This window comes from Micrasema longulum, unplaced genomic scaffold (assembly GCF_059751315.1).
Source record: "Micrasema longulum isolate JH-2025_06_02 unplaced genomic scaffold, ASM5975131v1 h1tg000127l, whole genome shotgun sequence".
NCBI classification, from domain to species: Eukaryota; Metazoa; Arthropoda; class Insecta; order Trichoptera; family Brachycentridae; genus Micrasema; species Micrasema longulum.
The window spans coordinates 1,923,034-1,937,662 of NW_028277333.1; the positions used below are offsets into that span (position 1 = coordinate 1,923,034).

Below are 14,629 nucleotides of genomic sequence, written 5' to 3' on the forward strand. Positions count from 1 at the left end.
CGTGATTTGGAACATCTTGAGCGTCCATCTTACCGGATAAAATTTTATGTAAAACTAATAATAAAGCTAAAGTTCTCCCAAATTCCAAGCTAAAAATATGAAAATATTCCAGTCTATCTAAGTAATTATCTAAAGTATTAATAAAATTGTTTCGATAGGTAATTGTTCTAAGAAATTTGCGTTGCCCGGATTCGATTCGCTTTTTATGGATATCGTAGATCATATTATAGAATTAAACTCTAATATACTCCTGACCCAGGATTTATAAAAAGTAATTGCAACAAGTAGGATTTTTAATGGTATTGATATTCATAGAATGAACCCGCAAGTTTTGGAAGACTTTTTTGTTATAACGTCTATAATATTTTTAGATTTTTGTTATTCAACCTCGACAAATCGTACTAAAAAATATTCAATCCTTTGTCGCGATGGTTGAATTTAATAATCAATAATTGAAATGCTTAGTTTGTAATGATAGCCATCTTTTTCATAAACGTGCGAAATTTCTTGAAACCTACAGATCGTTTCCTTGTGGTTAAGCAACAACGATTATGCCTAAATTGTGTTAAACCAAATCATATGGTTTCCAATTGTAATTCTCGTTTCTCATTCAGATTCAGGGAAAATGATTATGTTGAAAATTCAAATCCAAATAATTAACAGGTAAACCAAGTGAGGGTTATTACTAGAGCCCTTGCAGGGCACTGCAAACTGAACGAACGTATCTAAAACTTGTAGATGTAGATTCTGCAGTTCAGATTATGAAATACCCATCCTAATTATATGTAAATGTGTTATTTTATATTAATGTGTTAAAAATAAGGTCAATTCTTTTATTGACAATATTTCGAAATATACAAAATATTTTTAGGTCCCATTACGTCATCGAATCCCATAATTTTAGGTTTCGTAGTTCTTGAAAGCAACACAAATAATTACATGTTAACAACTCTTAACAACTTATGGCACAATAAGTAATGTACAGAAAGCTCATCAGTATGGCATATCCAGGCCTGAGAAAAATGCGATTTTTTTTCGAGCTTGAAACTATGTAAAATTAATGAAAAAAAAGTGAAACGTAAATACTTTCGATTAGAAAAACTTTTGAATTAGGAAAATTATTTAAGACATTTAACCCCAAAGAAGATGGTTTTACTCTGATAAAGTTGAAAACATAAGGAAGAAAGTGGTCTTAATACTCTCCTACTACCAAAACTTGATAACATCGGCCAAAAAACAAGTTACATTTATAAACATAAGAAAAACATAAACAGACAGGAATAACAATATAGATACAAACAAAAGACAAGAAAAATATAAGAAAAAGAATAACATCAAAATATCAATTGTAATAATAAACACATATCCAAACCAATAAAAATTTCAACATAAATTGAAATAGGCACTAACAGAAAAACCCAAAATACCAAAGTATCACATTTGTAATTAAATCCAATATATGAATATTAAAATTGTTTAGTTTTGGAATTCAATCATAAACAAGTACATAGGTACCCACATACCAATGAAAAGTATTTTTCTCTTTATCCAGAAAGTTTTTGCACGTTTTCACGATACAGTCATTTTCTTTTGTTATTATTCATTTATTTATTTATTGACGAATTTATACAGTCCGTTCCAACAATGGTAAACACATATTCTTATACTAAATACAGGTACAAATGAAATAAAATACAACGAAATAAAATTAAAGCTAGGACAAAAAAAAATACTACCTCAAGACAAGTCTGGTCTATCTTAGTTCTTTCTTTTCTTTTAGTTTCGAATTAAATGTCAAGGTCACGACGAAACACGGCTGACGATTAAAGAATTACTAAATTCGCGTTGGGCATGGGTTGAGTGCCATAATTTTAGAGGGCTCAGGGTAAATCGCGCTCAGAATTTTCTATACTTTGGTATCTTTTCATTTTAAGACGAATATTAAATTAAATTTTAATTTCAATATATAAACAAGAAATACAAGAGCGTCAAATAATTTAACTCGCGAACAACCAAGAACTAACAGAAATAAAACAGTTTTGTATATACAGCAATAAAGTTCTACAATTCGCTTTCTAGTGACCTAAAAAATTTACAAAACATATGCGTACTTAAAAAACACCCAAACAAAACAGTTCTTACTGCCCGTGTTAGTGATATGTAATGCTAAATTATAGACTTTTTATTAAAACTATTGTGTCATAATACATTATATACCCTCATCAGACCAGCACTTTTGCTGATTGGGAATATTTCGTACACAAAAAATATGTAATGTAATGAAACATGTAAAGTTAAAACGATGTATTTTGTCATTTTCTTAATTTATTTTGGTTTCAAATTAAATGTCAAGATCACATCAAAACACGGCTGGCGATTAAAGAATGACTAAATTCGCGTTGGGCATGAGTTGAGTGCCATAATTTTAGAAGGCTCAGGGTAAAACGCTGTCTGACTTTTTTTCATCAACACGCATTCACGTATTTTCTTAGGATGTAGAAAAAATTTTTATGCCAAAAAAATTATTTTATAGCCTTTAAAAGTCAGTTGAAAAATTAAGTTTGCATATTTTTTGGAAAAGATTATTTTTATTTGAAATTCAATCAAATAACAAATCAAAACTGTATTCTAAGATAAAAGACCTACTATTGAGCAACTTGTAAAAAAAAAAAAATATCGTAGACTTAATAGTTTGGCTTCACTTGGGACATCCAGCCTAAAATCGGATTTTTACTAAAAATTCTTTAAAAATCTGAATAACTGTTGAACGACTGAATATCGCTGAGCATACATGGGGGTTAAATCAATAGTCATTGAGGTCCCCCATCGCTCTTTCACCGATGATCCACCCCCCCAGTTACAGGCTGTATACTCGTATAAAGATTAAATGAACACAATCAAAAGTTTAATATCAATTATAGTTAAAATTAGAAATATTTAAATTTATTTCGACAGAGAGGGAAAACATTTTTGAGAAGGGAATATGGAAGTCTAGGCATTTACAGGGCTTATGACCTCTCATTGACTGGTAAAACCAGTTTGTAAAACCAGACAGGTCATAAGCCCTGTAAATGCCTAGACTTCCATATTCCCTTCTCAAAAATGTTTTCCCTCTCTGTCGAAATAAATTTAAATATGAATAACTCCCTAGGGAGGAAATCCAGCCAGTCTGCAAGCATTTGGACATACTCAATTGTTAAAATTAGAAATGTCCATATACATGATTATTTTTGAGTGTTGGATTATATAAATTGTGAGGACATGCGGTGCCAGACAATTTTGTTGAATAGGTATTTGAACATTGTTTTTCTGTCACTCTCTCGCAAATCCCTCCTCGATACTATGCACAACCCAAAACTGAACAGATTTTGTTTTATTTTTTAAGAAAAAGTATCAGAAATTATACTTAATTGTTTACCGTACGTCCGAGGACGACATATAAACCTGGGTGCTTTTATGGATTTTTTAATGTTTCTAGCTCTCAATAAAGAAAAATAATAAAGACACTGGTAAATATCAATAGTGCGTAAAAATATTACTGCTCTATTGCCATAATCCAGGGCAAAATACGGGAATACGTTTGTAAGAATAAAAGTCAGACCGCGTTTCCTCTTAAGAAGATTAACATCTGGACTTAACCGACTACACACATTGAAAAAAAAATCAAGTCAGATGGCGTTTAAATGTTATTTTTAATATTTTGTGACTTGTCTGACTACAAACCCCGTCCCGACCCGGGATATCCTTCGATACTCGGGTCAGTTATAATTGATATAATATAAGTATTTATTTTAAATTTTTTATCAGACCTGGAATGTAATGCCTTTATAAAACCTTTTCAGAATCAAATATAAAAGAAAGTCAATGTCAAATTTTTCACACATCCATCATTGATCAAGACGACATGTTCACCAAAAGTGTAATCAATAGATTATTTTTAAGCAAACAAGGATTTCAGTTTATCTGTAATGTTTCATATAAAATACCTTTCTGCCTATCCATTCGCATAAGAAATGTGATATTAGACAGTAAATACTTAGTATAAATAATAAGTATTGTAAGTATAAAAATGTAGAAGTATGGCGTTCGTTCCTCTTTGCCTACCTCTTCAATAAACTATTGTGGTACATAGTCAAATGATTATTTTTGTTCATAAATTGTTAGTCTAAAAATGTCTAAGTATGGGGTCCTATTGTCTCTGTTTTCATCTCTGAGAAATAAGTATGATGCTTAATAATTGGGCATGAAATATTTTGCTGAACTTGATATTTCTACTTTAGTTAATTAATATAAACTGTATGTATGAAGTGTTTATATAATAACCATAATACAAGTTATAATTTTTGAAATGCTTGGTACACTTACACGCTAATTGGTCAGTCTGAAGGGGCCCAATAGAGGGGGGGGGGGTCAGTGCTATGCAAGCACCTGTCCCCGTAAATAGTTCTCTCCCTCCAAGCCCAGGTCTATAAAGAACCTGGCTTCTGTGTAGAATGCGAGAGTATACATTTTGCTAAATCTCCCCCTCGATCTCCCTAGGGGGCGAGCTCTTTAACATCCTCAGGTTTAACCAGTGGTCCCCCGAGGATGAGGCTCCTTTTATGATGTAAAGCATTACATTCACATAGAATGTGTATAGGTGTTCCCTCATCTGCACTGCAGATCCTACATCTAGAAGTTTTGGATAGGTTCATTCTAGCACGGTGTTTGTTCAATCTGCCCTGGGCGGGCTCTAGTGTTATCACTGTGGGTTATCCCTCACTTGATTTTGGCTGAGCTTCATTAGGTCAAAAGAAAAACTTTGCGAGTACCCTTTTATCAGTAAATTATGTATTAATAATATTTATTGTTTTCCTGTTTTCAAGGTTTGCAACATCCGGAAAATACAAGTGTACTCGTCCCAGGAAAGTAAAATGCCGTTTAGCACTAAGGACAATCAACAAACACCCTCCGAAGGTAATATTTTTTAAAACTTTTCGTCTCTCAAAAAGCCAAATTTTCAAGTCTTGTGTAACGAAGTATTTTTTTGCGTTATTTTAGTATTTGAATTTTATACATTCATTTTTGATAATTCATGAAAATTGTTCATACGTATTTATTTGTATTCTAAAGAATCTTAGAAATATTGATAAATATTGTTTTTGTGATCGCTCCCAGGTTCTGGTGAGAATGCCGAAACTATTCCAGTTGCTGATCTTCAACTACTAGCCCGACTAGAAGAAGCTAACAGAATGATCGAGGCCGACTCTAAGAGCCTTAATTCGCTCTCAGGAGCGTCGGGGCATTCTCGTAAAAGTTCCACCACATCACAAATATCACTCACTTCTGGTAAATTATATTCTGGTTCACACCAAAATGATATGCGACTAATAGCTCAATGACTTATACCGCAGTTGATGATTTGAACGCTAAGCTGAATCAATATGAATACTAATTAATGAATAAGAAAAAAGAAAGCATTTGTGACTGACATTTCGTATTGTCACAATCCATCTTGAGATTAATTATATTTTAAAATAATGTCTCACCCTTGTTTCGCAAATGTCTGTTTTTTGTGAATGAGATCTTCTCAGTATATTATATCTACAGAGAATCCAGCTGATGTAACACAACTAACTGGATTCTCCGTTGGGTGCTCGGTTCTGAAATAGTAATGTATTGTAACAAAATGTTTTTAACTTAAAACAATTAACAAACAAAGAAAATGTAAGATACGTGAATACTACTTTTTAAGAAATTTTTATGTGTGACATCAAGAAATAAGTAATTAGAATACTGTTATAAATTTTCAGTTTTATGTATTGATTTTCAGCTACCAGTCTCAGCCAAGGTGGCGGGGTTGGGTCTGAGGAAACGGAAGAGGATGTGTGGACTCTTTGGGGCCGCCTGGTGACTGACTGGGATGCTCAGTGGAAGAAAAGGAGTCCCCAGATCCGCGACTTGGTCCGGCGTGGAGTTCCTCACCATTTCAGACCGCTGGTTTGGCAGTTGCTCTGCCAAGCAGATCGCACTCCCGAGAAAAAGCTGTATGCGGAATATCTGACGGTAACCATAATTAATGATAACCCTTAACACAGAAAGTCTGATTAGTTTAGCGCCCATCCTATGAGAATAAATAATAATAGCCAGGTTGTGGTCCTTTGGTTAGTGTGGCAGACACGCTGATCAGAGGTCCGAAGTTCTAACTCTGCTCTACCACTAATTTGATTCCAGTTTCCCAAAAGTGAGTTATTTATAACTCGAAATACAAAACTCACAATAATAAATTGATGTTTATCTCTGTCTTTGAAAAAATTAACAGATGGAGTTGAGAACTTAGGTGTGTTTATTTATTTATTTAAATCTTCAAGTACAAAGAATAAGCACTTTGGCCGACTTATTGCTAAAAGCAATATCTTCCAGTCAACCAAAAACCGACTGGTCACAAGAAGAGTCAAAAGTTTGTACTAAAAAACGAGAATATATGTATAAAAAGATCCTTACATACATGAAATAAAATATTAGTTTTCTTTTTCCAAAGAAGTTCCAAGAAAGTAAATAATGTAGTTAGTATTGTCAATTTTTACGGGAAATGAAAGGAAAATATAAGTGGAGTTTCGTGCGGCAGTAATATATCTATATTTTTGTATTTCAGGTTTGTTCACCATACGAACGACAGATAAGAAGAGATATCAACCGAACGTATCCCGAACATGAGTTTTTCAAAGAGAAAGACGGATTAGGCCAAGAATCTCTGTTCAATGTAATCAAAGCATACTCACTCCACGATCGGGAAGTTGGATATTGCCAAGGTTCTGCGTTCATTGTAGGACTACTATTAATGCAGGTCAGTGAAAATATTTGAAAACATTTTATAAAATTAGAAATCTTCGAAATTTAAAAAGCGATTAATAAATAAGAAAAATAACAAATCAGAAAAAAAAAATACCAAACAAATATTATTTCCTTAAGTCCACTCTTGTCTAGTTTTAAGGATCGTACCCATCTCACATTACGCTTCCCATCCTTACAAGACAAAATATATGTTAATATTTAGTAAACATTGATAAAATAAAATATTAAATAATTCAATAGTTAATTTTACCTTGATAAAGAAGCTTGTATATCTTTGAGACTGGTCGGTAAAAAAAATAACAAATAAGTGGTTAAAAACAAAGTTGTTTCGTTTTTTTACTATAATGAATAACCATAAAGTTAGTGCTTCAAATATACATTTTATTTTAAATATGTTCTTCTTTATTATCATAACAAAAATATATCATTGAAAAATGAGTCACTTCACTTATATCTTCACATAAATTATCAATTTATCATATCTTTCTTATCAGTATTTGGGTTTTTTGGTTATGTAGTCTTATTCCCTGTGTATATTCCTAAACAACCATTTTCTCAAAATAACATTTTAAATGCAGGAAATGCTTAAGTTTTTATACAGTGAATTGATTACAAGGGTAAGTTATTTTACTATGGCAACCAAAGTTGACACAGACTTCTGCGAATGTCACTATTGCAATAGGTATAATCTAATGTGTGGTTATCGAATGTCTTCACCGCAAGGCGGCCAATGTGTTATTAATATACATAGTAAAAAAGCCGCACAATTGATATTTACAATTTTTGAAAAGCTAAATCATTTTTTGCACAATATTTTTTTCTGGGCTATTGTGCCGTATGTTGTTAGCCCACTTTTACTATGTTTTGGATCACAGTACAGCGTTCACCTTTAGGGTTTATTACGAGTACTATCGTTTAGTTAAAAAAATATATATAGTGTATTAGTAATGGAGCTTTTTGTAAATGTATAACAATTGATTCATAAAGGATAAATTAGTATATAAGATTTCTAACAAAGAAAGTAAGTTTCAAATATAAATTTTATATTTGAACCACTAACTTTGTGGTTATTTATTAAAATAAAACAATTTTGTTTTTAACCACTATTGTTTTTTTTCCACCTACTGGTTTCAAAACAAACAAGCTTCTTTGAAATATTCATATCAAATTACCACCCTTTTAGGAAAAAAAAGACTTGATTTATAGGCTCCACGTCTAGTATTTAGTAAACATGGAAAAAAAAATTTAAAAAAATTCATTAGTTACATAAACCGTGTCGAAGAAGCTTGTTTGCTTTGGAACCGGTCAGTGGAAAAAAAAAATAGTGGTTTTATTTATTTTATTAAAGTAAGTTTAGTTTGTATTTCTGGCCAATGCAGCGCTGTGATCTCAGTTTCGTACATCAGTGGTACTCACACTGACCTACTGAGAAGGACTTGACGTCCTTATGAGTTAGCTGACTATTGTGTACGCTTCTTGGTGCTTGTTTGAAATACTGAATAAAATTTAAAATCCCGCCGCTCGTGAGATAAGGTCTGTAATTTGTTTCTTTGATGCGAAGAACATTAAACCAGTCCACATTCATTAACAGGTCTGTGAGGTATACGGAGGACATGTGATAAGTGATTCGATGGCAAGGTGGTGGGTGGACAGTTCAATGAAGGTCATGATAATGTGCACGACAAATAAATAATTGGGCGTCTAAGAAAAAAATGAAAACTGAAAGTTTACAATTTCATATATTTCGTACACGTACCACATGTTCTCCGCAATGTTCTTTGCATTGAGAAAAAAAATTACAGTCCTTATCTAACCAAACGACAGGATTTTTAATTTTACTAGGCATTTCAAACAAGCACCACGAAGCGTTCACAACAGTAAGCTAACTAATAATGGCATCAACTCCTTCTATATAACTCAGGGTAAGTACTACGCATTGGCTAAACTACGACCGCAGCTCTGCGATGGCAAGAAATACAAACGGAACTTACTTTCGGGATATGCCTCTTATTATCAAAATATATTTTTTTAGTAGATAAATATGATTGTTTATTATTATTCAAATTACATATTTTCATACACGTTTTTTTTCCAGATGCCAGAAGAGGAGACATTTTCTGTACTCATTAAAATAATGCAGACACACAGTATGAGGGACATGTACAAACCTCCAATGGCAATGTTGGGACTATGCCTTTTCCAACTAGAAAACATGGTCCAAGAACAATTACCCGAGTTACAAATGCACTTCCGACAGCAGAGCGTTCCCACATCAATGTATGCTAGTAGTTGGTTCTTAACACTTTTCACTACAGTGCTGTCACTCAACATCTCCTGCAGAATTATGGAAGTATTTCTCATGGAAGGAATGGAGATTATTTTTAAGGTTGCCATGGCTTTACTGACTATGGGAAAGGAAGACCTGATGTCCATGGATATGGAAGCGATTCAAAAGTACTTTCATAAAGACCTCCCTGATAGAGCTGCCATGGATCCAGATAGCCTTATGAATTTGGCATTCGCGATGAAATATAATGCCAAAAAAATGAAGAAAATGGAGAAAGAATATGCAGTAATTAAAAGCAAGGAACTGGAAGAAATGTCAGAGCTACGTGTAAGTTAAAAAAAAAAATTCCCATAATTTTAATGTCATCACTTTACCTATTATAAGTATATGAAATGCTTGCATAACTTGAAATAAGGTGAATTGAGTACATTCTTCAAACCCTCCATAGCTGTTGCCATTGTTTCTAATTTCGTAAAATTAATGTAGTAATACATGTCACTCTTTGCCCAATAGAAACTCTATTTTATCCTCGATGTAATGCATATGCTGGATGTGTAGTGGCAAATTTTATTGATTGTAAGTAGCGAGAGAGGGGTGGGGTGGGGCTTTGAAGATGCAACTACTGCGGATTTTCTATTTGCCATGGATTGTTGGTCAGAAGAGACAGGTGTGTTTGTTTTCGAGGCATACATTACAAGCAATTTTTATTTTACTGTGGTTAGGTGTAAGTTCTGTAATTTATATGATATTCGCCGAATGAATGAAGCACCTTCAATAAAATGATTCAAAGTTGGGTAACCAGATTTAGAGCTCCGAAGACAGCTGTCAACAGACGTCGCCAAGGTCCAGCTTGCTCGTCACTTTTAGGAACCGCTTAATCAACATCACATGAAAAAATGAAGAAAAGATTAATGTATGAAATATGAAATCCAAATATTCAAAAAATTTAAGCATTATGACTACTTAAGACCTTTTCTATGGAAACATGACTGAGCAATGTCTTTTACAGTGAGGAAGTACATTTTTATCAGGAAGGTTATGTGAACAAGCCAAAATTCTATGACTGAAGTTCACACAATAGCATAGCCAGAAGGTAACTTTTTGGTGTGCTATTTCAGGCAGAAGAATCATTGGGCTATACTTCTGTAAATTCTGAGAGATATTGTGATGTGATCAAGAGTTTTTTATTAAAAAAACTTTGCAATAGTCCTTTCTTCAACAGTAATATCTATTTTCAACAAGATGGCGCTACTGCACATACTGCATATGCGCCTATGAATGCTGTGAGAGATTTCTTTCCAAGAAAAATCATCTCTCGGTTTGGTGACATCTGGCCAGCACAATTGCTTGATCAAAATCCATGTAACTTTTTTGTGGAACTACCTCCAGAGCATTGTTTACCAAAACCAATCTGCCACCACCATACAACTGGAAGAAAATATACGAATTGAGGTCGCAAGGATTTCGAGCAATCTCTGCCAACCCATTTTTTTAAATATGCCTAAGCAATTGGAAAATTGCTTGCATCCTGCTGACCGCATTTAGAAAATTTTGTATGAAAAAAATAAAATCCGCATTCATGTACTTAAAATGAAATGAAGAATTATTTAAATAATTTGTCTATTTGTTTTGCTATAATTTTTAAAGTTTGAAATCTACCACTGGACATCTCATGATCTTATGATAAATAAAAATAGATATTTTTTTATTATTTTAGAAACTTCGTTCCGAGAATCGTTCTCTCCGCTGTGTTGTCGATAGCTTGGAGTTGGAGTCTGCTTCCCTGGCAGAAAAGTTAGTTCGATGGCAAGTTGAGGCTGCTCGGGGTGCTGAGACAGAATATGCTCTTCAACAGCAGCTAAATGATGCGGAACAAAGATTGCGAGTAGCTCGCGAAAACCATGAACAGGTCAATATGGTGTCTTTATTAACTTTTGTACTTGTGTTACTAACTTCCTGCTTAAGTTTACTCTATCAAATTAACTTTGTATTGCCATTAGCAAGTTTTCTCTGATGTTGAAAATAGTTCAAAAAATTTATTGCCCTTTCTGCTAATATCATGTTTCGTTATTAATATCAGGTTGGAGAAAAAAGTCATTTCGTATTTTGCGCCCTTTTTTTTCAACTAAGTTTATCTCGTTCATTATTGGTCACATCGGATCATACAATGCGGCATTTTCGAGGTGTGAGTGTATACTACTAACTCTTCTTTGACAGTATTGAGGTTGGTTGGTTCAGTCGTGAACTATCATGCATCGAGTATGGAGGTCTCAAAGGAAGAAATTCGCCATATTTTACATTTTTACTACCTGAAAGGGAAAAACGCGTCGAAAGCGACCAAAAAAATTTGCAATGTAAACAGGGCCGATACTCTTTCGGTTTGTGTTGCACAACAGTTGTTCGATCTATTTCGTTTCGTGGAGGTGAATGATGCACCACGCTCTGGCAGACCTGTTGTCGGAAATGTTGAAAAAATCATGGAAAATATCGAGATAGACCGCCATGTTAGCAGTTATAGCATCACTCAGAAGCTGAATATCGATCATAAAACCGTTTTGAACCATTTGCAGAAGGCTGGAATAAAAAAAAGGTCAATGTTTGAGTGCCACACGAGCTGACGCATAAAAACCTCATGGATTGAATTAACATCTGCGAATCGCTGATGAATCGCAACAAACTCAACCTATTTCTGAAGCGGATGATGACTGGTGATGAAAAGTGGGTCACTTACGACAATGTCAAGCGACATAGATCGTGGTCAAAAGTCAACAAAGTGGCTCAGACTGTGGCCAAGCCAGGACTGACGGCCAGGAAGGTGTTGCTGTGTGTTTGGTGGGATTGGCAGGGAATACTCTACCATGAGCTGCTTCCCTATGGCCAAATGCTCAAATCTGCCCTCTACTGTGAACATCTCAACCGTTTGAAGTTGGCAATCAAACAGAAGCGGTCAGCATTGGTGAATAGGAGAGGAATCGTGTCTCATTAGGACAACGTCAGGCCGAAAACATCTTTGATGACGCGCCAGAAGCTCGGATGGGAAGTTCTTATGCATCCACCCCATAGTCCGGACCTGGCACTGAGTGACTACCACCTGTTCCTGTTATGGCCAACGTGCTTGGGAGTACAAATTTGGCCTCAATAGAGGCCTGTAAAAAAAGGTTGTCTGAGTTTTTTGCCAATAGGGGCATGGGCTTTTATGAGAGAGGCATTATGAAGTTAGATTCTCGTTGGCAACAAGTTATTGAATAGAATGGCGCATGTTTGACTTAAATAGGATGAAAAATACGAAATTACTTTTTCCCCAACCTAATATAATATTTTTGATATGTACATATATATTTTTTGCTATTTAATTTTTTCAAACTAACACAGGTTAATAAAAACTGAACAATTTTTGAAATTATGTATTTAATATAAAAGAAAAATGAAAGTCCTAAGTGGCGAAATAAAATTTGAAAAATACCAAAGGTTTTTAAAATGTACATATATACATGTACAATACAATATACAGTTAGCCTCAATAAATTAGTATGTATTTAAAAAATAGTTGTACATATTTACTGTAACGTACGCATTACCACGTTGTGTGCTGATTCGTCACCCGCATCTGCCGCAGTCAGGTTTCCCGGCGTAAGTGAGAAGCCGCCCTCCGAAACAGAGTAAAAGACAAAGTCGGAAGGTAGGGGCACAACTGCGTTGACCACAAGTCAACCTCAATAGCCCTGAAAAGTACTTTCCACCCGGTCCAAGTGGTGTAGAGGAGCAGTGGTGTAGTGGTGTAGAAGGCAGTCAGCTGGTAGGGCGGAGCGAAGAGCGAAGTACAGGAAGCAAACAGGATGGAGAACTCAATAATACACATGTTAACTGTTCAGATTTAGGAACTCAACTGATTTATTCCAACAAATACTGCCCTAGTACACCCCCGGCCGCAGGTCACGTAAATAGCGGGGCACCCCGCCCGTACGGGCCATTTTGCCGGTAGCTGCAATGCGCGCAACATGACAAATATAATACAATGGCCCTTTTTAGGGTTTTATTTCAAGACATGTTCATTTATATTAATTAATTAATAATTATAAGTTTTCTCTGGCCATATTTGCCCCGGTATTACCGAGGCCAGGCTCAAAAGCGAATCATTTATCTTTATTGAGAGCCTAGCACTCAGTCGACAAATACCGGGGTTCCTAGCTGCATTTAATCATATTTATTTTATATATTTAAATCATTTATATCTCATACATATTATTCACGTCCGGAACATTTACCATGTCTAGGGCTTCCACTCTAGTCTAGAGACATTTTCAATACCTAGACTCAAGATGCTAATATCAAAGTTTCGAGACCAGCAGTACGATTTTGAACATTCTAGGGGGTAGAGAATGCGTAGCTGTAGCGTAGTGTAAGTTGGATTCTTTGCGACGTTTCAGCTACCATTGCAGGAGCCAGCCATCTTTAGGGTAAACTAATAGTTTAGTTACATAGGTCTACATAACATGTGATCAAATTATCTAAAAACGGTACCTTTGAATAATAAGTATCCTTGTGATATTTTTAAAACTTATGTATTTGCTATTTTAGTACAATTTTTTAATTATACTGAAGCTCGATAATCGCGGCACTACTACTATATGCTAAAACTGCAGATATGTTCCCTCAGCTCTGTCTGGAGTATGATGGCTGCTGGCAACTAGCCGGCTTTACCCTTGACTAGTTGTCAGTTTTCCGAACTATGTATGTACAGTGTTGGGGTTAATATTTTATCCTTTCTAATTTGCATACTTTTATTAAAGACTTTTTTTTATTAAAACCTTTTAGGAAGGCTCACGGGAATCTTCACTGGGGTATGTGGCTGTTACTAGAGAAGAAATTGTCCAACGCGATGAAATGATAACTTGTCTCCAAGAGGAGCTTGTAAAAGTGCGGCTCAGCGAAGCAGAGAATGATGCCCTAATTAAGGAGTTACGCGGGAGGATAGCCGAGATGGAATTAGATCAAAAGAGGCTGCGAGAAACGGCTGTTGATAACTCCGTTGCTCATCTTCAAGAAGAATTAATAGCTATCAAATTGAGAGAGGCTGAAGCAAATTTATCGATAAAAAATCTCAGGCAGAGAGTTTCTGAGCTGTCTGAATCTTGGGCTAAACATCAGCAGGTACTTTCTAATAAATTCTCTTTACACATTCTCTTTATGTTATGTTTTGTATCAATTTTGTTTACAATTGTGACTAGAAATTTATTCCTAATTAAAATTGTTTTGCTGTTAGAAATAATATATCAATTAAATTAATCAAACTTTATATTCAACTAATTTCACGAATTCGATTTATGTCAAAACTTTGTAGACTTCACAAAAGAGCAGAAAAAAAAACACATCAGAATATGTAATGGAAAAGTAAAACGAGCTTCTTTGTCTACCTGACATTAAATTTTCTAAAAAATATGTGAATGCCCAAAAAGAAAGGAATGAGATAAACTAGAAATACTTTAAATAAATTCTTTAAAAAAAAAA

The 14,629-nt window shown here is 34.4% G+C and overlaps 1 protein-coding gene across 2 annotated transcripts in view; it reads left to right on the forward strand.

Moving 5' to 3' along the window:
* The window catches only part of Evi5 (ecotropic viral integration site 5), a 142,261-nt gene that overhangs the window by 115,252 nt on the left and 12,380 nt on the right, over positions 1-14,629 (forward strand). Inside the window, exons 3-9 of one of the 2 annotated variants that reach the window (XM_088241133.1) lie at positions 4,866-4,956; positions 5,158-5,328; positions 5,813-6,045; positions 6,635-6,826; positions 8,930-9,448; positions 10,839-11,030; positions 13,937-14,272. In XM_088241133.1, coding sequence (XP_088097259.1) covers positions 4,866-4,956; positions 5,158-5,328; positions 5,813-6,045; positions 6,635-6,826; positions 8,930-9,448; positions 10,839-11,030; positions 13,937-14,272 — 1,734 coding nt within the window. The remainder of the gene's footprint in view (positions 1-4,865; positions 4,957-5,157; positions 5,329-5,812; positions 6,046-6,634; positions 6,827-8,929; positions 9,449-10,838; positions 11,031-13,936; positions 14,273-14,629) is intronic. The other variant, XM_088241138.1, reaches the window with a different exon arrangement.